General features: G+C 36.2%; 1 protein-coding gene across 1 annotated transcript in view; it reads right to left on the bottom strand.

The window, feature by feature from the left end:
• Positions 1-25,183, bottom strand: part of STPG2 (sperm tail PG-rich repeat containing 2) — a 629,653-nt gene that overhangs the window by 355,511 nt on the left and 248,959 nt on the right. The window contains exon 11 of the mRNA XM_070372927.1: positions 21,223-21,382. Coding sequence (XP_070229028.1) covers positions 21,223-21,382 — 160 coding nt within the window. The remainder of the gene's footprint in view (positions 1-21,222; positions 21,383-25,183) is intronic.

The raw sequence follows: 25,183 nt of genomic DNA, 5'->3' as shown, positions 1-25,183 counted from the left end.
CATCAGGCACCCAGAAGGCAGCCCATTGTGTTTGAAAGGAGGTAGGACAAAATATAAAAGATAAAAAGAGAGACAAAAGATGTAGGGACAAATATGTCCTCGGAAGGGAGGCTTAAAAAAGAGAGACGTTTCCAAACACCAGGAAACACTCTCTCTGGCGGGTCTGTGGCGAGCCCTGGAATCTCAGAGGGCAAAATAATCAGGAGGAAAAATAAATAAATAATTAAAACCCACAGATTACGTGCCTAACAGCAACTCCCAGCAGAGCAGCAGCCCAGATGCTTGCATCCCTACTAGCAAGCGGGGGGGTGGACAGGGAGGCGCGGGCTGCATTGCTGAGGGTAAGGACCAAGCATGAATGCCCCAAGGGAAATCTGAGGGTTTTAACTTGAGATAGCAACCCAGACTGTGATATAGCTATTCCGTGAAAAGCCCTAACACAGTGGAAGTGAGAAAGAGAATTAAGGGACTAGATCTGATAGACAGAGTGCCTGATGAACTATGCACAGAGGTTCATGACATTGTACAGGAGACAGGGATCAAGACCATCCCCATGGAAAAGAAATGCAAAAAAGCAAAATGGTTGTCTGAGGAGGCCTTACAAATAGCTGTGAAAAGAAGAGAAGTGAAACACAAAGGAGAAAAGGAAAGATATTTCCATTTGAATGCGGAGTTCCGAAGGATACCAAGGAGAGACAAGAAAGCCTTCCTCAGTGATCAGTGCAAAGAAATAGAGGAAAACAACAGAATGGGAAAGACTAGAGATCTCTTCAAGAAATTAGAGATACCAAAGGAACATTTCAGATGGGCTTGATAAAGGACACAAATGGTATGGGCCTAATAGAAGCAGAAGATATTAAGAAGAGGTGGCAAGAATACACAGAAGAACTGTACAAAAAAGATCTTCATGACCCAGATAATCATGATGGTGTGATCACTCACCTAGAGCCAGACATCCTGGAATGTCAAGTGGGCCTTAGAAAGCATCACTATGAACAAAGCTAATGGAGGTGATGGAATTCCAGTTGAGCTCTTTAAAATCCTGAAAGATGATGCTGTGAAAGTGCTGCACTCAATATGCCAGCGAATTTGGAAAACTCAGCACTGGCCACAGGACTGGGAAGGTCAGTTTTCATTCCAATCCCAAAGAAAGGCAATGCCAAAGAACGTTGAAACTACCGCACAATTGCACTCATCTCACATGCTAGTAAAGTAAAGCTCAAAATTCTCTAAGCCAGGCTTCAGCAATACATGAACCGCGAACTTCCAGATGTTCAAGCTGGTTTTAGAAAAGGCACAGGAACCAGAGATCAAATTGCCAACATCCGCTGGATCATGGAAAAAACAAGAGAATTCCAGAAAAACATCTATTTCTGCTTTATTGACTATGCCAAAGCCTTTGACTGTGTGGATCACAATAAATTGTGGACAATTCTGAAAGAGATGGGAATACCAGACCACCTGACATGTCTCTTGAGAAATCTGTATGCAGGTCAGGAAGCAACAGTTAGAACTGGACATGGAACAACAGACTGGTTCCAAATAGGAAAAGGAGTTTGTCAAGGCTGTATATTGTCACCCTGCTTAGTTAACTTCTATGCAGAGTACATCATGAGAAACCCTGGGCTAGGAGAAGCACAAGCTGGAATCAAGATTGCCAGGAGAAATATCAATAACCTGAAATATGCAGGTGATACCACCCTTATGGCAGAGAGTGAAGAGGAACTAAAAAGCTTCTTGATGAAAGTGAAAGGGGAGAGTGAAAAAGTTGGCTTAAAGCTCAACATTCAGAAAACGAAGATCATGGCATCTGGTCCCATTACTTCATGGCAAACAGATGGGGAAACAGTGGAAACAGTGTCAGACTTTATTTTGGGGGGCTCCAAAATCACTACAGATGGTGATTGCAGCCATGAAAATAAAAGACGGTTACTCCTTGGAAGGAAAGTTATGACCAACCTAGACAGCATATTAAAAAGCAGAGACATTACTTTGCCAACAAAGGCCCGTCTAGTCAAGGCTATGGTTTTTCCAGTGGTCATGTGTGGATGTGAGAGTTGGACTGTGATGAAAGCTGAGGGCTGAAGAATTGATGCTTTTGAACTGTGGTGTGTGGAGAGGCCCTTGGACTGCAAGGAGATCCGATCAGTCCATCTTAAAGGAGATCAGTCCTGGGTGTTCTTTGGAAGGACTGATGCTGAAGCTGAAACTCCAATACTTTGCCCACCTCATGTGAAGAGTTGACTCATTGGAAAAGACCCTTATACTGGGAGGGATTGGGGGCAGGAGAAGGGGATGACAGAGGATGAGATGGTTTGATGGCATCACCGACTCAATGGACATGAGTTTGGGTAAACTCTGGGAGCTGGTGACGGACAGGGAGGCCTGGTGTGCTGCAATTCATGGGGTCACAAAGAGTCTGGCATGACTGAACGACTGAACTGAAATGAACTGAAGCCACCACCAGGCCCGCTCACAGAACAAAGGACTGAGCAGAGCTAGCCGGCTGAGCACCAGCCCACCCCCTCCAGAGACAGGCAGGCAAGGGCAGCCAGAGCCAGAAGTGGGCAGTCGCAGCCCCAGAGGCATCCTATACCAAACTGCTAGCAGACTTCATTGCTAACCAAGACTTCTTGGGATTCTGGATGGTCGACCTCCCCTGGGAGGGTCAGAGCCAGAGATCAGCTCTCCAGAAGAGACACACAGCACACCTGAGAATGCGTGCCCGTTGTACACCCAGAAAACCGAGCAGCTGGGATGGGGGAGGCGATAAGACACAGCCTTCAACTGGGGGCAACTGTTGTCGCCAAGCACCTGGTCACCTGAGCTGCTCGGACCTGGGACAGGCACAAAACGCTGGCCCAACCAAGTCTGCACCTTTGTGGAGTATCCAAGAACCTGAACCTGAGCGGCTTTGACCTGGGAAGTGCATGCAACCCAGGGCCAGCATCAGACAGTTCCTGCCAGAGCAGCCTAGAGCCTGAGCAGTGTAGACTGGGACAGCACACACACTGTGAGCGGGGCAAACCCAGTGTGGCTGAATCACTGTGAGCACACGCCAGTGATATTTGTTTGCAGTGTTCCTCCCTCCACACAGCACGACTGAACAAGTGAGCCTAAAAAAAGTGACCACCACCGCCCCCGTGTCAGGGTGGAAATCAGACACTGAAGAGACCAGCAAACAGAAGAAGCTAAAATAAACAGAGGGAACTACTTTGGAAGTAACAGGTGCAATAGGTTAAAACTCTGTAGTTAGCACCGACTACATAGGAAGGGGCCTATACATCTTGAGAAGTACAAGCTGGACCAATCTGAAAATGAACTGACCCCACATTGTCCACAATAGCTCCAGAGAAAGTCCTAGATATATTTTTACTATTATCATTTTTTTATTTGAAAAAAATTTTTTTGCATTTTTAAGTCCCCTATTACTCCTTTAATTTTCATTTTTATAACCTACTATTACCTTGCCAAAAAAAATACCCTATTTTTAAAGCAAACTTCATATATATATATATTTTATAATTTTTGTGACTTTTTAATATTGTATTTTTGAGAATCTAACCTCTACTCTAGATTTTTAATCTTTGCTTTTTGGTATTTGTTATCAATTTTGTACCTTTAAGAAACCAATCTTCAGTACCCATTTTTACTTGGGAGTGAGATCACTGGCCTGATTGCTCTCTCCCCCTTTTGACTTTCTCCACCAGGCCGCCTCTATTTCCTCCCTCCCCCTTTTCTTCTCTACCCAACTCTGTGAATCTCTTTGTGTGTTCTGGGTTGTGGAGAACACTTTAGGAACTGATTACTGGCTGGATCTGTCTCTTTCAATTCCCCCTTTTATCTTCCTGGCCACCTCTGTCTCCTTCCTCCCTCTTCTCTTCTCTGTGTAACTCTGTGAACATCTCTGAGGGATCCAGACTGTGGAGAGGACATAGGGAAGTGATTACTGGCTAGCTTGCTCTCTCGCATTTTGATTCCCCCTCTTCTCCTCCTGGTCACCTCTAGCTCCCTCCTCCATCTTCTCTTCTCCATGTAACTCTGTGTACCTCTCTTGGTGTCCCTACTGTGGAGAAACTTTTCATTATTAACCTAGATGTTTTATCATCAGTGCTGTATAGATGGAGAAGTCATAAGGCTACTGTAAGAATAAGACTGAAAACCAGAGGCAGGAGGCTTAAGTCCAAATCCTGAGAACATTTGAGAACTTCTGAATCCAGGGAACATTAATCAATAGGAGCTCATCAAACACCTCCATACCTACACTGAAACCAAGCACCACCCAAGGGCCAACAAATTCCAGAGCAAGACATACCATGCAAATTCTCCAGCAACACAGGAACATAGCCCTGAGCTTCAATATACAGGCTGCCCAAAGTCACACCAAACCCACTGACATCTCATAACTCATTACTGGACACTTAATTGCACTCCAGAGAGAAGAAATCCAGCTCCATCTCCCAGAACACCAACACAAGCTTCCCTAACCAGGAAACCTTGACAAGCCATCTGTCCAACCCCACCCACAGTGAGGAACCTCCACAATAAAGAGAAACCACAAAACTGCCAGAATACAGAAAGGCTGCCCCAAACACAGCAATATAAACAAGATGAAAAGGCAGAGAAATACCCAGCAGGTAAAGGAACAGAATAAATGTCACCAAATCAAACAAAAGAGGAAGAGATAGGGAATCTACCTGATAAAGAATTCAGAATAATGATAGTGAAAATGATCCAAAACCTTGAAAACAAATTGGAGTTACAGATAAATAGCCTGGAGACAAGGATTGAGAAGATGCAAGAAAGGTTTAACAAAGACCTATAAGAAATAAAAGAGAGCCAATATATAATGAATAATGCAATAAATGAGATCAAAAACACTCTGGCGGGAACCAACAGTAGAATAATTGAGGCAGAAGACAGGATAAGTGAGGTAGAAGATAGAATGGTAGAAATAAATGAAACAGAGAGGAAAAAAGAAAAAAGAATTAAAAGAAATGAGGACAACCTCAGAGACCTCTGGGACAATGTTAAATGCCCCAACATTCGAATCATAGGAGTCCCAGAAGAAGAAGACAAAAAGAAAGACCATGAGAAAATACTTAAGATAATAGTTGAAAACGTCCCTAAAATGGGGAAGGAAATAATCACCCAAGTCCAAGAAACCCAGAGAGTCCCAAAACCCAAGGCAAAACACCCCAAGACACATATTAATCAAATTAACAAAGATCAAACTCAAAGAACAAATATTAAAAACAGCAAGGGGAAAACAACAAATAAAACATAAGGGGATTCCCATAAGGATAACAGCTGATCTTTCAATAGAAACTCTTGATGCCAGAAGGGAATGGCAGGACATACTTAAAGTGATGAAAGAAAATAACCTACAGCCCAGATTACTGTACCCAGCAAGGATGTCATTCAAATATGAAGGAGAAAGCAAAAGCTTTACAGACAAGCAAAAGCTGAGAGAATTCAGCACCACCAAACCAGCTCTCCAACAAATGCTAAAGGATCTTCCCTAGACAGGAAACACAGAAAGAGTGTATAAACTTGAACCCAAAATAATAAAGTAAATGGCAATGGGATCATACTTATCAATAATTACCTTAAACGTAAATGGGTTGAATGCCCCAACCAAAAGACAAAGACTGGCTGAATGGATACAAAAACAAGACCCCTATATATGTTGTCTACAAGAGACCCACCTCAAAACAAGGGACACATACAGACTGAAAGCGAAGGGCTGGAAAAAGATATTCCATGCAAATAGAGACTAAAAGAAAGCAAGCATATCAGATAAAATAGACTTTAAAACAAAGGCTGTGAAAAGAGACAAAGATGGACACTACATAATGATCAAAGGATCAATCCAAGAAGAAGATATAACAATTATAAATATATATGCATCCAACATAGGAGCACCACGATATGTAAGACAAATGCTAACAAGTATGAAAGGGGAAATTAACAATAACACAATAATAGTGGGAGACTTTAATACCCCACTCACAACTATGGATAGATCAACTAAAAAGAAAATTAACAAGGAAACACAAACTTTAAATGATACAATAGACCAGTTAGAACTAATTGATATCTATAGGCCATTTCACCCCAAAACAATGAATTTCACCTTTTTCTCAAGCACACACGGAACCTTCTCCAGGATAGATCACATCCTGGGCCACAAATCTAACCTTGGTAAATTCAAAAAAATTGAAATCATTTTAAGCATCTTTTCTGACCACAATGCAGTAAGATTACAGGAGAAAAACTATTAAAAATTAAAACATATGGAGGCTGAACAACATGCTGCAGAATAACCAACAAATCACAGAAGAAATCAAAAAAGAAATTAAAATATGCACAGAAATGAATGAAAATGAAAACAACAACCCAAAACCTATGGGACACTGTAAAAGCAGTGCTAAAGGGAAGGGTCATGGCAATACAGACTTACCTCAAGAAACAAGAAAAAAGTCAAATAAATAACATAACTCTACACCTAAAGCATCTAGAAAAGGAAGAAATGAAGAACCCCAGGGTTAATAGAAGGAAAGAAATCTTAAAAATTAGGGCAGAAATAAATGCAAAAGGAACAAAAGAGACCATAGCAAAAACCAACAAAGCCAAAAGGTGGTTCTTTGAGAAGATAAATAAAATTAACAAACCATTAGCCAGACTCATCAAGAAACAAAGGGAGAAAAATCAAACCTACAAAATTAGAAATGAAAATGGAGAGATCACAACAGACAACACAGAAATACAAAGGATCGTAAGACACTATTACCAGTAACTATATGCAAATAAAATGGACAACTTGGAAGAAATGGACAAATTCTTAGAAAAGTACAACTTTCCAAAACTCGACCAGGAAGAAATAGAAAATCTTAACAGACCCATTACAAGCATGGAAATTGAAACTGTAATCAGAAATCTTTCAACAAACAAAAGCCCAGGTCCAGACGGCTTCACAGCTGAATTCTACCAAAAATTTAGAGAAGAGCTAACACCTATCCTACTCAAACTCTTCCAGAAAATTGCAGACAAAGGTAAATTTCCAAACTCATTCTATGAGGCCACCATCACCCTAATACCAAAATCAGACAAAGATGCCACACACACAAAAAAAAACTACAGGCCAATATCACTAATGAACATAGATGAAAAAATCCTTAACAAAATTCTGGCAAACAGAATCCAACAACATATTAAAAAGATCATACATCATGACCAAGTGGGCTTTATCCCAGGGATGCACAGATTCTTCAATATCTGTAAATCAATCAATGTAATACACTACATTAACAAATTGAAAAATAAAAACCATATGATTATCTCAATAGATACAAAGAAAGCCTTTGACAAAATTCAACATCCATCTATGATAAAAAAAAAAAAACTCTCCAGAAAGCAGGAATAGAAGGAACGTACCTCAATATAATAAAAGCTATATATGACAAACCCACAGCTAACATTATCCTCAACAGTGATAAATTGAAAGCATTTCCTCTAAAGTCAGGAACAAGACAAGGGTGCCCACCCTCACCACTACTATTCAACATAGTTCTGGAAGTTTTGGCCACAGCAATCAGAGTGGAAAAAGAAATAAAAGGAATCCAGATTGGAAAAGAAGTAAAACTCTCACTGTTTGCAGATGACATGATCCTCTACATAGAAAACCCTAAAGACTCCACCAGAAAGTTACTAGAGCTAATCAACGAATATAGTAAAGTTGCAGGATATAAAATCAACACACAGAAATCCCTTGCATTCCTATACACTAACAATGAGAAAACAGAAAGAGAAATTAAGGAAACAATTCCATTCACCATTGCAATGAAAAGAACAAAATAGTTAGGAGTATATCTACCTAAACAAACTAAAGACCTATATATGCTGCTGCTGCTGCTAAGTCACTTCAGTCGTGACCGACTCTGTGAGACCCCAGAGATGGCAGCCCACCAGGTTCCCCCATCCCTGGGATTCTCCAGGCAAGAACACTGGAGTGGGTTGCCATTTCCTTCTCCAATGCATGAAAGTGAAAAGTGAAAGTGAAGTCGCTCAGTCGTGTCCGACTCCTAGCGACCCCATGGACTGCAGCCGACCAGGCCCCTCCATCCATGGGATTTTCCAGGCAAGAGTACTGGAATGGGGTGCCATTATATATAGAAAACTATAAAACACTGGTGAAAGAAATCAAAGAGGACACTAATAGATGGAGAAATATGCCATTTTCATGGATTGGAAGAATCAATATAGTGAAAATGAGTATACTACCCAAAGCAATCTATAGATTCAATGCAATCCCTATCAAGCTACCAACGGTATTCTTCACAGAGCTAGAACAAATAATTTCACAATTTGTATGGAAATACAAAAAACCTCGAATAGCCAAAGTTATCTTGAGAAAGAAGAATGGAACTGGAGGAATCAACCTACCTGACTTCAGGCTCTATTACAAAGCCACAGTCATCAAGACAGTATGGTACTGGCACAAAGACAGACATATAGATCAATGGAACAAAATAGAAAGCCCAGAGATAAATCCCCGCACCTATGGACACCTTATCTTTGACAAAGGAGGCAAGAATATACAATGGAGAAAAGACAATCTCTTTTAACAAGTGGTGCTGGGAAAACTGGGCAACCACTTGTAAAAGAATGAAACTAGAACACTTTCTAACACCACACACAAAAATAAATTCAAAATGGATTAAAGATCTAAACATAAGACCAGAAACTATAAAACTGCTAGAGGAAAACACAGGCAAAACTCTCTCCAACATAAACCACAGCAGGATCCTCTATGACCACCTCCCAGAATATTGAAAGTAAAAGCAAAAATAAACAAATGGGATCTAATTAAAATTAAAAGCTTCTGCACAACAAAAGAAACTACAAGCAAGGTGAAAAGACAGCCTTCAGAATGGGAGAAAATAATAGCAAATGAAGAAACAGACAAAGAATTAATCTCAAAAATACACAAGCAACTCCTACAGCTCAATTCCAGAAAAATAAACAACCCAATCAAAAAGTGGGCCAAAGAACTAAATAGACATTTCTCCAAAGAAGACATACAAATGGCTAACAAACACATGAAAAGATGCTCAACATCACTCATTATCAGAGAAATTCAAATCAAAACCACAATGAGGTACCATTTCATGCCAGTTAGAATGGCTGCGATCCAAATGTCTACAAGCAATAAATACTGGAGAGGGTGTGAAGAAAAGGGAACCCTCTTACACTGTTGGTGGGAATGCAAACTAGTACAGCCACTATGGAGAACAGTGTGGAGATTCCTTAAAAAACTAGAAATAGAACCACCATATGACCCAGCAATCCCACTGCTGGGCATACACACTGAGGAAACCAGAATTAAAAGAGATACGTGTACCCCAATGTTCATCGCATCACTGTTTATAATAGCCAGGACATGGAAACAACCTAGATGTCCATCAGCAGACGAATGGATAAGAAAGCTGTGGTAGGTATACACAATGGAGTATTACTCAGCCATTAAAAAGAATACATTTGAATCAGTTCTAATGAGGTGGATGAAACTGGAGCCTATTATACAGAGTGAAGTAAGCCAGAAAGGAAAACACCAATACAGTATACTAACATATATATATATATGGAATTTAGAAAGATGGTAAAGACAACCCTGTATTTGAGACAGCAAAAGAGACACAGATGTATAGAACAGTCTTTTGGACTCTGTGGGAGAGGGCGAGGGTTGGATGATATGAGAGAATGACATTGAAACATGTAAATTATCACATGTGAAACAAATCACCAGTCCAGGTTCAATGCATGATACAGACTGCTCAGGGCTGGTGCACTGGGATGACCCAGAGGAATGGGATAGGGAGAGAGGTGGGAGGAGGATTCACGATGGGGAACACATGTACACCCATAGCAGATTCATGTCAATGTACAGCAAAACCAATACAATATTGTAAAGTAAAAAATAAATAAATAAAACTGAAATGAAATATAGCATGAAGACCAAACAAAATCTTCACAAAAAAAAGAAAAAAGAAACATGAATTAAAGATATTGGTCATAGTTTCTGAATTAATCAAAGGTGCTCTTGTTTCTCATACATAAGGACTACATTGGTCACATTAAGAATGAGATGAATGCTCATATTAAAGGAATAGGAAGGGAAAAGTGAGATACTTGCTTAGGGTCATTTAGCTCATAAATAAGCCCCAATTAGAATGCATTCTGTCAGAATCTAGAGTTTATTTTTATCCTAGTACATCAAGTTACTTTCAATAGAATGTGTTCAAGAAAGAACAACAAATACACTGTTTAATTATCACAACATATAAATATTAGCTCATAAAGAAACAAAAATAGTAACAGGATATAGTAGCCCTTATGGACATATAATGCATTATTGATATTTAAAACCAATATATTTTGTTTTTCATGGTGAGTACAAGTGTGTGCTTTTTATTAAATGCATTTTAGAAAATATTTTTACTTATGTTCTAATGAATACAAAAAAAGTAACTCAAATATTTAAAAATTAATGATAAACATGACTTAAAATTACAAAATTGTAAAATATAAACTATAATTGCATGTTGTTTATTGTACTTCAGTAGCTAAGTCATGTCTGACTCTTTGCAACCCCATGTTTTATAGCCCACTAGGCTCCTCTGTTCATGGGATTCCCTGGGCAAGAATATTAGAGTAGGTTGCCATTTTCTTCTCCAGGGGATCTTTCCAACCCAGGGATTGAACTCATGTCTCCTGCACTGGCAAGAAGATTCTTTACCACTGTGCCACCATATTACCTTTGAAAAGCTTATATTTTAAACTCTATTAATGGCACAGTGGGAAAGAATCCACCTGCCAACACAGGAGATGTGGGTTTGGATTTCTGAGTTGGAAAGACCCCCTGGAGTAGGAAATGGCAACCCACTACAGTACTCTTGCCTGAAAAATCCCAGTCCATGGCATTGCAGAGTCAGACATGACTGAGCATGCTTACGTGAGCACATGCACACACACACACACAAACACACACACACAATGCAGGAAATATCTTTTTTCTATTTACTTTCAGAAATTCAGTTACTGCCTGGTGCAAATTAGCTGCTCACTACATTTATTGGAAGAATGAATCCATTAATGGAAGAAGGAAAGAATCATATCAAATAATTGGCATCATAAAATGCAAAGTCTGTCCAGTACAATTTGCTTTACTTTTGCTGACATAATTTGCTTTACTTTGGTAACTTACAGTATTCTGATAAAATGGAATAACATAAATACTTTTTATATTTATCTTAAATATCAATCAATGGATTAGTCTAGCAACCCCCATGCTTAGGTTATTAATTTTGGACTTTCTAAGGTGCATTTTGTTAAATTCCTTTAAAGGTCCAGTCCTAAAAAAAAAAAAAAAAAAAAGCCTTAAAAAGATAAATTGTGAATTAACTCAGCTTACAAATATTCGATTAAATTGAATTTCCTTTTGCATTTCCAAAATCATTGTATCCAGCACAGTGGATGGCCAGAGTACAACCTTACAATATTTGTTGATTTTTTACACAGAGGGGGAAGGAAAGGGTGGGACAAACTGACAAGGTAGCACTGATGTATATACACAATCATGCATATAAGAGATAGCTAGTTGAAGTTGCTATATAACACAGGGATCTCAGCCCAGTGCTGTGTGATGATCTAGAGGGGTGGGATGGGACAGAGGAGGTAGGCTCAAGAGGGAGGAGATATATGTATACTCACGTTGTATGGGAGAAACCAACACAACATTGTAAAGCAATTATCCTCCAATTAAAAATAACTTTTAAAAAAACCTGATGATAAAAAGACAGTTAAGTCAATGAAAATAAAAATAAAAATTAAAAAAACTTCAGGTAAGCTGATAATGTCAGTGCTCTGTCCAGATTTCTCAGATTGTTGTTAGTACATTTTACACATTTCCAACTACTGTGTACTTTTTCTTACAGCAGCCAGCATCTATGGCTCTTTTTCAGAAGAATGCTGTCAGGAGCCCAGTTTGCCTATAAGCTCAGAGATCCAGATGTACATGGGATTTTATGTGCCCCCAAGGCAGCCCTTAATCAATGGCTGATAGATATACAAGTATGAAAGTGTCAGTACTTTTGTTTCTGAACAGGACAGCTTTTAGGTATAGCTTGCATTGCAAGTATCCCCTTGGAGTCTCAAATTAGGCCTTGCTTTCAAAGTGATTATCATGATGTCTATCATAATGTAAGAACTTACTGAAGTGAAGTGAAAGTCGCTCACAGTCGTGTCCAACTCTTTGCGACCCAGTGGGCTGTAGCCCACCAGGCTCTTCTGTCCATGGAATTTTCCAGGCCAGAATACTGGAGTGGGTTGCCATTTCCTTCTCCCGGGGCTCTTCCCAACTCAGGGATCGAACCCAGGTCTCCCGCAATGCAGGCAGATGCTTTACCGTCTGAGCCACCAGGGAAGACCCCTATTCCCTTGGTGATCAGGCTAAACTTAGGCTTCCCTCTGTAGGACTTTGCCATAGACTGCATTTCTGCTGGGCTTCCACCCCTTCCAATTCCTGTTTTTCCCAATCTTTTACCAATTTCTCATAGATACCTCCTTAATAAATAATTTTAATTCTTATCTCTGGGTCTGTTTCTGGAGAACCTGGTTTAATATTGATATATTAAGTTTCTTGGTATTGCTTCAGTTTGTCTTAAGGCCCAAGGGGGAAGTATACAGGAAAACAAATAGAATGAATAGGAACACTCTCATTTTGTTAGCTTGAGCTGGGACCTACAGATATGGGTAAGAATTCCATACTCAATAATTAGAAAATAACTCAAAATTATGGATGACTTAAGAAAACATATGACGAATCCTAAATAAGATAACTGTGACACATTGAGAAATGATAAATCCTAACTCACTTGCATTAGACTTAGTCTGGGTGCTTGTTAACAATGTAGATCCTGCTCGACCTTCCCATCCTAATGAAATAGGATTCCCTGAAGGAGAAGGGTGTCTTCAACAACACGTCGACATTTTATCACATTTTGGTCCCTAAAGCAATACTGCTTGGACCTAGAGTCTCATGTTGCTTTTTAAATCTTTCTAGAAATGCCTTTATTCCAGATCTTACCTATCTTTCATGAAAATCTCATTTCTAGTTCTTACTCCTCTTGCCATAGGAACTAAAACCTGGTCCAAGAAGCATATTGAGAACAGATGCATTATCATACATTTCATTTTCTTCTGCTTTTCTTCTAATCCTCTTCTCCCCTGAGATCTTCCTTCATCCTTCAGTTATAAATACATTTCCCTTATATACAAAGCAATGCAAAAGGTACCAGGAAATGAAGATGATGTCTACACTTAAAACTGTATCAGGGGGCTGCATGTCATCCTCAGAAACTCTGTTTATAAAGTCAAGTTAAATTATTGCCTAGGGACTGACCTACCTCATACTATTAATAGAGTCTCTATCTTACAACTGACTCATCTTTATATGTTCTATTTGATCATTTATATATGTATATATACAGGCATATAAAAACCCCAAGGAATGAGAAAGAATTCATTCTAATCAGGCTCATAACAAAAGGATTTATAAATTTAATGTCAATTTATTAATTAAAACTATACTTAGAAAACAGCAGTTAAAAGCACAGGTCCATGTGCCAACATCTTATATTTGAATGCCTGCTATCTTCGAAATGTAAGAGTTTAGGCAAGTAACATAAACTAAGATTTGGTTACTTTTTCTGTAGAGTGTGGTAACTATAGGATTGTTGTGAAAATTAAACTAGTTAATACATACAAAGTATTCTGAAAAGTGTCTGTTGACACTATGAAGTGTTGATAAATTACTGTTCTTGCTAAAAGTGATTCCTATTCAAGACCTACTATTATCAATGACATTAGTGACAAAAATGGAATTAGACCTATATTATATAGGTGAAAATGAAATATTTAATATGATGTCTTTAGGAAAAAAGTCCTAAAATTTTGAATACAGATTAGAGATGGTATTATTTACCCTTATTCTCTATAAATTTAAATTTCCTTCATAAATAATCTCATTATAATCACATTATAATTTATAATCTTGAAAAAAATAATTTATAATCTTGTATAATTTATATACTATTTACATTCTTGTATTACAATCACAATATAATTTACATTCTTGTATAATTTACATTCTTGTATACTAGCCACATTCATGCACGTGCTTAGCCATGTCTAACTCTTTGTGACCCCATGGACTGTAGCCCACTGGACTCCTCTTCCATGGGATTTTCTAGGCAAGAATACTAGAGTGGGTTGCCATTTCCTATTCCAGGGGATCTTCTCAACCCAAGGGTTGAAGCTGCATCTCTTGCGTCTCTTGCATCGGCAGGTGGATTGTTTACCACTGCACCACCTGGGAAGCCCTTATGCTAGCTGCCTGCTCATAATTTAGAGAATTATTAGACTTGGACACAGTGCAAAGGGGTGGGGGGCTTAAAGTTTCTCAGATCCAACTTCCCACTCTGCAGAAATCTATCCCAAAGCATTCCTGAAAGTTAAGTCATTCGGTTCATGAATAGAGACCTCCAGTGATAAGAAGCCTCCTAACTATTGAGACAACTTCTTCCATTAGAAGGCAAGGCTGACCACTTAGAGTTGTATTATATTTTCACACATTTTTGTTAAGATTTAATTTGATTAGCTTCATTCAGATTTGAAGGTCCAAGGGCTTCCCTGAGAGCTCAGTTGGTAAAGAATCCGCCTGTGATTCAGGAGACCCCGATTCGATCCCTATGCTGGGAAGATCCTCTGGAGAAAGGAAAGGCTATCCACTCCAGTATTCTGGCCTAGAGAATTTCATGGACAGAAGAGCCTGGTGGGCTACAGTCCATGGGGTCACAAACAATTGGATATGATTGAGCAACTTTCAGTTCACTCACTGAAGCTGAACATCTTCATGAATTATAACTGAGGATTATATAAATTTGTGAAACAGTTGTTTTTTCCTTGAAGTCACCATATCATTTAATAAGCAAAATATTTTGTTGTTACAGATGAAATGTGAAAAAATTTTGAACACATAGTGCTTTGATCTACTACAAAGATATATATGCAATTATAAATTCATCATTTATTATACTTATTTTAGATTCCATGAGGATTTGCCACTATGTACTTTCCAAGCTTGCTATTATATACTGTACATGTTGAATGCTTTGTAATGTCACGTTCTGTGTTTAAGAAATCTGTATAAAGAGCTGCTCCACTATTGAAGAGATACAAGCACTCCCATATTTATTGCAGTACTATTCACATTAGCCAAGATAGGGATACAACCTTAAGTGCTCATGAAAAGGTAAAGATATAGGCGATGTGGCCCATGCCACACATAAACAATAGAATATTGTTCAACTACAAGAAAGAAGGAAATCTTGCCAATTGAAATAATAACATAGATGGACTTCAATGACATTATACTAAGATAAGTCAGAGAGAGAAAGAAAAATACTGTATTGATATCACTTACATGTGGAAATCTAAAGTCAAACTCCAAAAAAAGAGTAAAATGGTGGTGACTAGGGACTGGGAATGGGATAAGAGGAGAGATTAACATCTCTCCTCTTATTTATTAAAGGGTTATTTAAGGGTACGCAACTTAAAACTAATAAGTCATAGAGATTTAAGGCATAGCACAGTGATTATAGGCAACAATATTATATCATATCAGCCTATCTCAGCTTTCAAACATGCCTTTCTCACTAAACCTGATCATTTCTAGCTTTTGATTTAAAGTGAGGGATGTAACATTTCCTTTCACTTGAACACTTATAGGCTATTTTAGGGTTATTAATTGGCCTGATTTCCATATTGTTACGTATCAAAGAATAGGGAGGCCTGAAAGAGTGAGAGAGGGAATTACAAGTTGATGGAGCAGTCAGAACACACATGACATTTACCAGCTAAGTTTGCCATCTTATATGGGTGTAGTTCATGATGTCCCCAAGCAATTAAAACAGTAATATCAAAGATCACAGACTACAAGTCACCATAACAAATATAATAATAATTAAAATCTTGAAATATTGTGAGAATTACCAAAATGTGACACAGAGACAGGAAGTGAGAAATGCTGTTAGAAAAATGGTGTGGATAGACTTGCTCAACAGGGTGGCCACAGAGCATCAGTTTATTTTTTTTTTTAAAAAAGCTGTATCAGTAAAGTGCAATAATGCAAAGTACAAAAAAAGAGTTATACTTGTATTATCTCTATATATAAAATCTATATATTTTCAGTTATTCTTTACATCTTACCTTGCACCTAAATAAACAAAGTCCATTTTCTGCTTTAAGGCTACCATTCTATTTCAGATTTTGATTCTGTTAACCTTTGTGTTCTAAAATATTTTGCATCAGTCCTTTCTTCCCCTCCCCCAACATAGTTAATTTCTCCTCAAATAAAGCTTTTTCCATTGTCTTCAAAGATTCTTTAGTATACAAAAAGTGAATGACTCAGAAAATTCATTTTCTGTATACTACATACAGGGTAATTTTACCTTTAAGATACACCTAGTAAATAAATTGATCTTTCTCAAATTGTATATAAATAAGAATTTACCTGATATATGAAGTACCCAAAGAAACAAAACAATTTGAAAGCAAATCAAATAAAGTTATCTTACTTTCAGTAATAAAATTTCACTATTTTTAATAATGATATAAAATCAGCAAGTTTCCAATATTGATCTGATCAATTTTTGCCTATACTCAGAATTATACTGCATTTTCAGAGCCCAAAAGCATTTCTGGAAGCTATAGAACAACAAGCCAAAAAATTACATGTTTATTGCAACAGCACTCAGCAAGTGGGATGAACTGCATTTTGACAAACTCTTTAGTATTTCTGAAGCTATAATATTACAAACGACTGAGAAAATAGAATAATTAGTTTTCACACTACACTGATTTTTATATCAAAGGTACCACTTATATTTATTAAAAAAGTGAACAAAAACATCTTCATGGGATGTGTTCAATTAACTTCAAAGATGAATTATATTTGTTTCCTAAAATAATTTCCCATAGGAATGTGATACATAAATCACACTGTTTTCATTAGAAATGATCTATGCTTTCTATATAAAAACAGTCTCAGTATCTGTTATGTTCAGCTTACAAGTGTTATATTTATACTATGTATTGTTTAATCTATTATTCACTTAAACATTGATTTTAATTAAAATTATGCTTTAAATTTCAATTGTTTTATTACAATTTTAAATCATTTTTACTTACTATAAAACAGTGTATGTTCATATAGAGAAAGCAAAAATTGAAAAGCAAAACAAAATCTTTCATGAGCCTAAGGTTGTTTAATCACATATTATTTTCCAAGTAAGCTCTTCACTGATAACACTTTTTAAACTGATGCAGAACCCACAATGAACTCCCATTCTTCCTTTTTTCTCATTTTTCTCCATAGCATGTATAACCATCTTGTATTCTTTCTTTTCCTTCCCTCATTTATCAACCTATTGATCTATTTATTCATTTATTTATTAAATGTCTCACTCCTAAAGTTTTGCTCCATGAAACAATGTTTACATCTTGTTCACGGCTCTATCACAAGTCCCTGGAACAGTGCTTAATATGTAAGAGGCTCTTGGTACATATTTGTTGAATGACTGATCAAATTAATCCTATCCTATTATCAGGTTTAAATGATATATACCATTTTAAAATTTTTCATAGGACTCTATTCAGCTTTTACATCAGAATTACCTATTTTCTTTCATTTAATATATTTAAAACTTTTCATTTTTAGTATTCTTGGATGAATATACTTGATGTGTAAAACTTCAGGCATATTATCAATTACTTCACAGAGGAATCACAGAAGTAGAATGTTAAGGTTAAATGGGATGTATATTTGAAACATTCTGCCAGCTTGTCCTTTAGAATCACTGACATCAACTTATACTTCCACTGTGATACAAGAGTCCCCAAATTTCCACATTCTCAATGTTTTCATTCATTTTCTTTTTAAATTCGCTGAGTATTTTCCTCCTCCAAATGTCCAAAAACAGGTTAAATATGAGAGAAAAAATAATGTTTAATTCTCTTTACACTTAACAATTTTACTTTACCTGAACTGGATTAATCACAAAGTCATTTACATATCCCTGAATTAAAACGTGGTGTGTAAGAGTAGATTGCTTTATAATGTGATACACCTCATTTAATAACTTCCTCATTAAATGATTCAAATGTGTTTTTATTGGTTACACAACATTTAATGGTATACAGTATACTGACTGCAACTATACTACTTCTCCCTTTAATTTAGACTAATGAAAATGAGTTTTATCCTTCTTGAATAACTTCAAAGAAAAGACTTCATTTGAATAAAACAAAATCACTTCCATAGTGTTAATAAAAGTTCTAAAATAATTTGAAATAAATACACAGCTATAGAATGTTCAGTGATTGAATATCCTCTAAGTTTGTGAGTCCCAAGAATACTATTCATATGTCAACCAAACTCATATTATGTCATTTATCAATCTCAGTTCTTACCACTTTTACCTACAAATATCAGACAGTAATAAATTTTTAACTTGCCTATTATTCTATTATAGGTACATGTTCTTTAAGTTCTGTAAGGCAAAGCACTCAATTCTTCTTGCCAATGTCATGACTCAAGGAAGAAACATGAATATCAGGCTCTATAAATTAACTCAGTCTTATAGTTCCAAATGTATACAAATACACATATATAGTAACAGAAAATAATTTTATCTGGCTGATAAATAATTTGACATAAAACCCAAATGGCTCTTATCACTGGTATTAAGGTAAAACAATTACTAAGATTTAAATGACAAATATTAGGGATTAAAAAAAACCCACTCTTTTTCTAAGAAGATATGATAAGAAAGAACATCATTCTTGGGATAAACGTTGACACAAAACATATAACCAACAGAATTACTATCATTGTACCTTTTGATCATATACCAATGATTTAAAACAAAAGCCTAAAGATTTAACATACTAGTTGTCCCCAACAAAAGTTAAATGGTATTAAGAACTATAAATATAAATGGGCTATTCTCATTATAGAATTAAGAACTGCTTGTCATATTGGTCGATAAAAAATCTAGCCTAAACAAAAATCAACAAAATAAGATGAACCTATTCAGAGAGTTGATACACACCTGACTTATTTTCCTAGATTAAATCAATGTAACAGGACAAACAGAAGTTAATCTTCAATTACCAAAACAAGGTATGGATATTAATTGAATTGGCCCTGGTTACCTATTAAATATATGTAAGAGACATATTTTGGACTATATATTTTAAGATTAAGTTCAAAAAAATGAATCATTCTATAATATTACAGTATCTACATTGTGTCAGAGGAAATCAAATTTCATAATCATGGCATCAGGTAATAGCTTCAGAAATGCATATATTTTTTCGAATGTGTTGATTATAGAGGCATGTGGGATATCTGCTATCATTTATTTGAATTGTAGGCTACTTTAAGATGCAGGATGGCAAACTTAATGAAGTATTGGCTTATTGTGATAAACTCTTTTCATTTAGTTAACTAGCTAATCTACAGTTGTATAGTGACGTTGACAGCCCATATGTCTTTGACTTCCAAATAATAATTGTCTTCATAATGAAGATATTTCCCTATCCCAAATTCTTTCAGAAGCTATTGCTGGCTTGGCACTAAGAAGAAACATGTTTCATATTATAATAAGATTTTATACTTCTAGGAGATTCAAATATTCTGAAAATGACTTTGAAGTATAGTTTTATTAATCTTTCATATTCTCATGAGAGTCAAGTAGGTGGCAAGTATTATCTCAATTTTGTAAAATAGAAACTAATGAAACAGTTTACTTGCCTGAGGGTAAATATTGAAGTAATGAAAAGTCATATTCCAATTCTGGAACTTAACTCAAACTCTTACTATGCATTCTATCTATAATACACTTTATGGAGATGAGAGTAAAAGCAAAGGAAAAAAATCTTCAGAAAATATGAAAACCAATCTAATCTACTTTAAGGGACTCTGGAATAGATATCTGTTACTTGATTGATTGTTCTTGGTCTTGGTGACAGTGATGATACCTCGACTTCAAAGAATTAATTTCCCTAAAACATTTCTGGGTGACCATATATTGAGTGTGGTTATGGACACAGTAAAGGTAATTGAATTCTACTGATATTTCAAACAAAGCTAAAACCTGACAAAATATACAATGGCACAATAACTCAAAAGGTGAAAAAGAAACTAAGGAAAGCTAAATTTGGACTTCAAATGGACCTGTAAGTTGGTAATATACCTGATTCTTGAAAGTGAAAAATAAAGCAAGCCTCTGGGGATTTCAGGGTTTCCCAAGTATTCTTATTTGTTTGACCCATCATATTCTCCTGTTTGATTCTTCTTTAAAATCTCTTAATTTTCTCTATTCTATTTCATTTTTTTCTTTTTATAGTCTCATAAAGATTCATTACAATAGTTTGATTATTTATTGGCAATACATTTGTAAATTACTGTTGAAAACTCATGTTCTGATTCTTTAGCACTCTGGTATGAAATAGACTTACCAATTCATTTTCATTACCAAGAAAAGCTATTTCATTATATTTTAGTACAAAAATGTAATTACTAGTAGCTGAACTAATTGCAATTCTAAAAATCAAAATTCCTTTTGGTATTTCAAGCCCTGATAAAAACATTTAGCTTTTAAATAGTTGCTTTCTTAATACTTGAGGAAAATTTAAATAATTCCATAAGACTGGCATGATATGTACAAGATATATACCTTGTATATGACTGATTTTCCAAATCAGTAGTTATTTCTCCTCTAATAATATAGCATATTTAGAGTTCGTTTTTTTCTCTAATAGGAGATGACTTATTAGCTGTAGTAAAATTAGTAAAATTGTCTTTGGAAAAATTAAAAGATATAAAATTCCAAACAAACCGTACAGTTGAAAAAAATCTAACATCTTTCACTAAATAAGCAGATTTAGGTTGTTTTTTGTTTTTTGTTTTTTTTATTTTTTGTCCTGCAAACTTAAAAGAGACATGGTAAATGTAAACTTATATTTACAATTATCTATTTTAATAAGGAAACCTTAGATTTTTTTCCTCATATCTTTAAAAAGACAATCTTTACTTACCTGGCCCATCATCCACTTTGTCCAGGCACCGAGGTGTTGTGCTAAGAAAGGAGGCATGTTTTATTCTAGCCACAAAAGTACGAGGTGGCATGTATTTATGTTGAATTTGAGACATCTCATATGATTTTTGAACATCATAGGCACCTGGTGGTGGAACACCCTGAAACAGATTTCAATGAACCAGCATAAACATATAGGAAATTTCCAGAAAGATGTAGCATAGATGTTCACACTATAAAATGACATACGTAGAAAAATACAAAACTTTTACTTCATTATTAAAAATAGAAATTTAAAAGAGTATCCCTAAATTATCCTCTCCTAAACGAACTATAAACTGACTCACAAAAAATTAATATGAACAGAATCATGAAGTACAGATTCACATTCTTAAAAAATTAGTCTTCATAATATAGTTGTTATTGTTGTTTAGTCGCTAAATCGTGTCTGACTCTGCAATCACATGGACTATAGATCACCAAGCTCCTCATCCATAGGATTTCCCAGGCAAGAATACTGGAGTTGTCATGTATTGTCATGGCCTTCTCCATAGGATCTTCTGGACCCAGGGATCCAACTCACATCTCCTGCATTGCATGTGAATTCTTTACCACTGAGCCACTGGGAAGCCCTTCATAATATACATCAAACTCTAATTTTCAAATTTCACAATAAAAATCAAATTTTTTATAGAACACTGATTATTTATTTTTTTAAGTAGCAAAACTATTCCTGCTTTACCATCCTATGTGAGCATACTTTACTTATCCTACAAATGAGACTGCTTATTTCATTTTAATAGATTTCAATTAGGTTAAAAGGCTTCCCCCTTTCATCACTTATGGCTCTTAACATGCTCTACAGTTATATTAACATTTTTAATCAACATAAACCACATGGATATTAATAACTATAATAATCTAAACAAAATAAAAATATTATATATTTGTTACACAATTAATGCCTACAAACCATTAGCTAATTACCTCAATGAAAACTTTTAAAACTCATTTTCTTCAAATAATTTCAAAAAATAATGTTTTATATATAACAAATCTGTTCATCTGTTTTATGTACAAAGATAATATTTTTTAAGTTTTAATCATTTTCAGGCAGGCAGGAGACTTGTCTTGTGGCTAAGGGTGGAGGTTCTAGCACTAGACCTTTTTGGTTCCAAATATTTGCTTCTTACTTGCTGTAGGACCCTAACCAAGCTACTTAACCTCTGTAATTCCCAGTGTCTTCATCTGTAAGTGGGAAAACGACAGAACTTATATTCTATGTCACTGAGTTGCTGTGAGGTTTAAATTAGTTAAAACAAATACTTAGATTGGTCCCTGAATCTACAAATGGGTTTGCTAATCTTACTATTCCCTGGTGGTTCAGATGGTGAAGAATCTGCCAGCAATGCAGGAGACCTGGGTTCAATCCCTGGATAGGGAAGATTTCCTGGAGAAGGGAATGTCTACCTACTCCAGTACTGTTGCCTGGAGAATTCCATGGACAGAGGAACCTGGCAGGTGACAGTGCATGAGGTTGCAAACAGTTGGACATGACTGAATATCTAATACACAACCTTACTATTCTACAAAAGCTAATTTCAATGTAGAAAACAAGACTGAATAATCAAAGTATAGGCAAACAGAAAAGAGTTCATTTTTAATGTTTCAAATAAGTCAAACACATTTGGATACTGAGAAGGCATACTTTTGAAGTCCATCTAGGAGCCATACTTTATAAAACGTACTTTCTTTGATCCTTAAATCCCTATGATCATCACCTTCATGCACAGGCCCACAGTATGATCTCCCACTTCCAAAGAATCACTAAATAAGGTAAAAGCACGGATCATGACTGGTGGAGGAGATTCTTACACGCAATTCCATCAAACACAAACTCCACAATCTATAAGTCAACTGAGAAATGTCAATTACTGTTTCTTTCTTGTCTACACTAGGAGTATATTTAGTAAAAGTAGGCTGAGGATAAATGGTAGTAAAATAGCTCCAAAGATGACTTTTAGATCTTTCAGGACTGCCTCTGTGGTATGTGAAAGCAAAGCATAAAAGAGCACAAAAACACAAAGAAACCATTCATATACAAAGTACTCTGTGTATTTAGGAAAACTTTACAAAGATCTTGATTATACTACACATTTTCATTTTATCAAAAGCTGTTCAGTTCAGGTCAGTCACTCAGTCGTGTCTGACTGTTTGTGACCCCATGGACCACAGCATGCCAGGCCTCCCTGTCCATAACCAAACTCCCAGAGTTTACTCAAACTCATGTCCATTGAGTCAGTGATTCCATCCAACGATCTCATCCTCTGTCGTCCCCTTCTCCCCCTTCCATCAATGCTTCCTAGCATCAAGGTCTTTTCCAATGAGTCGGTTCTTTGCATCAGGTGGTCAAAGTACTGGAGCTTCAGCTTTAGCATCAGTCCTTCCAATGAATATTCAGGACTGATTTCCTTTAGGATGGACGGGTTGGATCTCCTTGCTGTCCAAAGGACTCTCAAGAATCTTCTCCAACACCACAGTTCAAAAGCATCAATTCTTTGGTGCTCAGCTTTCTTTACAGTTCAACTCTCACATCCATACATGACTACTGGAAAAACCATAGCTTTGACTAGACAGACTTTTGCTGGCAACGTAATGTCTCTGCTTTTTAATATGCTGTCTAGGTTGGTCATAGCTTTTCTTCCAAGGAGTAAGCATCTTTTAATTTCATGGCTGCAGTCACCATCTGTGGTGACTTTGGAGCCCAAAAATATAAAGTCTTATTCCCTAATTGTGTCCTTTACTGATGTTTCTAGGCTGTTCTTACTCATCTTCAACTCTCATTTAATCTAAGAGATTAATATGTCAGGCAAATTTTCTAGGCATTCATTAATTAATTCCTAGGATTAGTAAGACAAATCTGAAAGCCTGTCTAAGAGCAATAATGGAGAGGGTGAGATGTATGGAAACAGTAACATGGAAATTTACATTACTATATGCAAAATAGATAGCCATTGAGAATTTGCTGTATGGCTCAGGAAACTCAAACATGGGCTCTGCATCAACCTAGAGGGGTGGGATGGGGAGGGAGATGGGAGGGAGTTTCAAAAGGGAGAGGATATATGTATACTTATGGCTGATTCATGTTGAGGTTTGACAGAAAACAGCAAAATTCTGTAAAGCAATTATCCTTCAATAAAAATAAAGTAACTTTTTAAAAAAAAGCAACAACACTACCTATATTTTGTATTTTATACACCATTTCAGGGGGAAATAGTATGTATAGGTAAAATCATCAAATTTCTGTTGGTGATCCTTTATTCATCACAGAAAATAGGGAAGGCATTTGATGAGTGGATATAATAGACATTTCTCATGTCTTTTTTTTACCCAGTATTTGAATCCTGTTCCTGTGTTTGGAATATCCCACATGTTTTGCAGTACAATCTGAGTCCCAGCACAAAAGCTAAAACTACTTGATTCTCATCTTCCTGGTCTAATTTTTAAAACCTAGGACATGAGTTTAAGCCATAAACTCAAATGCCAGCTTTTCAACTGGCAGTTATTTAAAAAAAAAAATAGAGAACATTAAATATTCCATTTTAGAGGTTATTTTTTTAGCTTAAATAAAGTGAATTTTAAAAAAATCTATTCCAGTGATGGCCTTGGCAGTGCTTGCAGTTATGTTCACTTCCCAGAGGCAACAGTGGGAGGACAAACTGAAAGACGCAAATAGAGACTGAGGGCAAACGCCATAAATGTCTGATGAAATAAAAGTTATGTTTTAACGCAAATTAAATTCTAAGGTGTTTTGACTTCTTCACCTGGAAAGCCAGGGTCCTATCTAAAAATGACATAAATTATAATAGAATTAAAATAATTGATGTATGCAAAATTCTTAGAATGGTATCTATTAAAGCATTAATGAACAAAAACCTCAATTAATTACAGTCAGAAGATCA

The sequence above is a fragment of the Bos mutus genome, chromosome 6 (genome assembly GCF_027580195.1).
Source record: "Bos mutus isolate GX-2022 chromosome 6, NWIPB_WYAK_1.1, whole genome shotgun sequence".
NCBI classification, from domain to species: domain Eukaryota; kingdom Metazoa; phylum Chordata; class Mammalia; order Artiodactyla; family Bovidae; genus Bos; species Bos mutus.
Note: the sequence above shows the minus strand (reverse complement) of the source record. Positions and strands in the feature narration are given on the sequence as shown.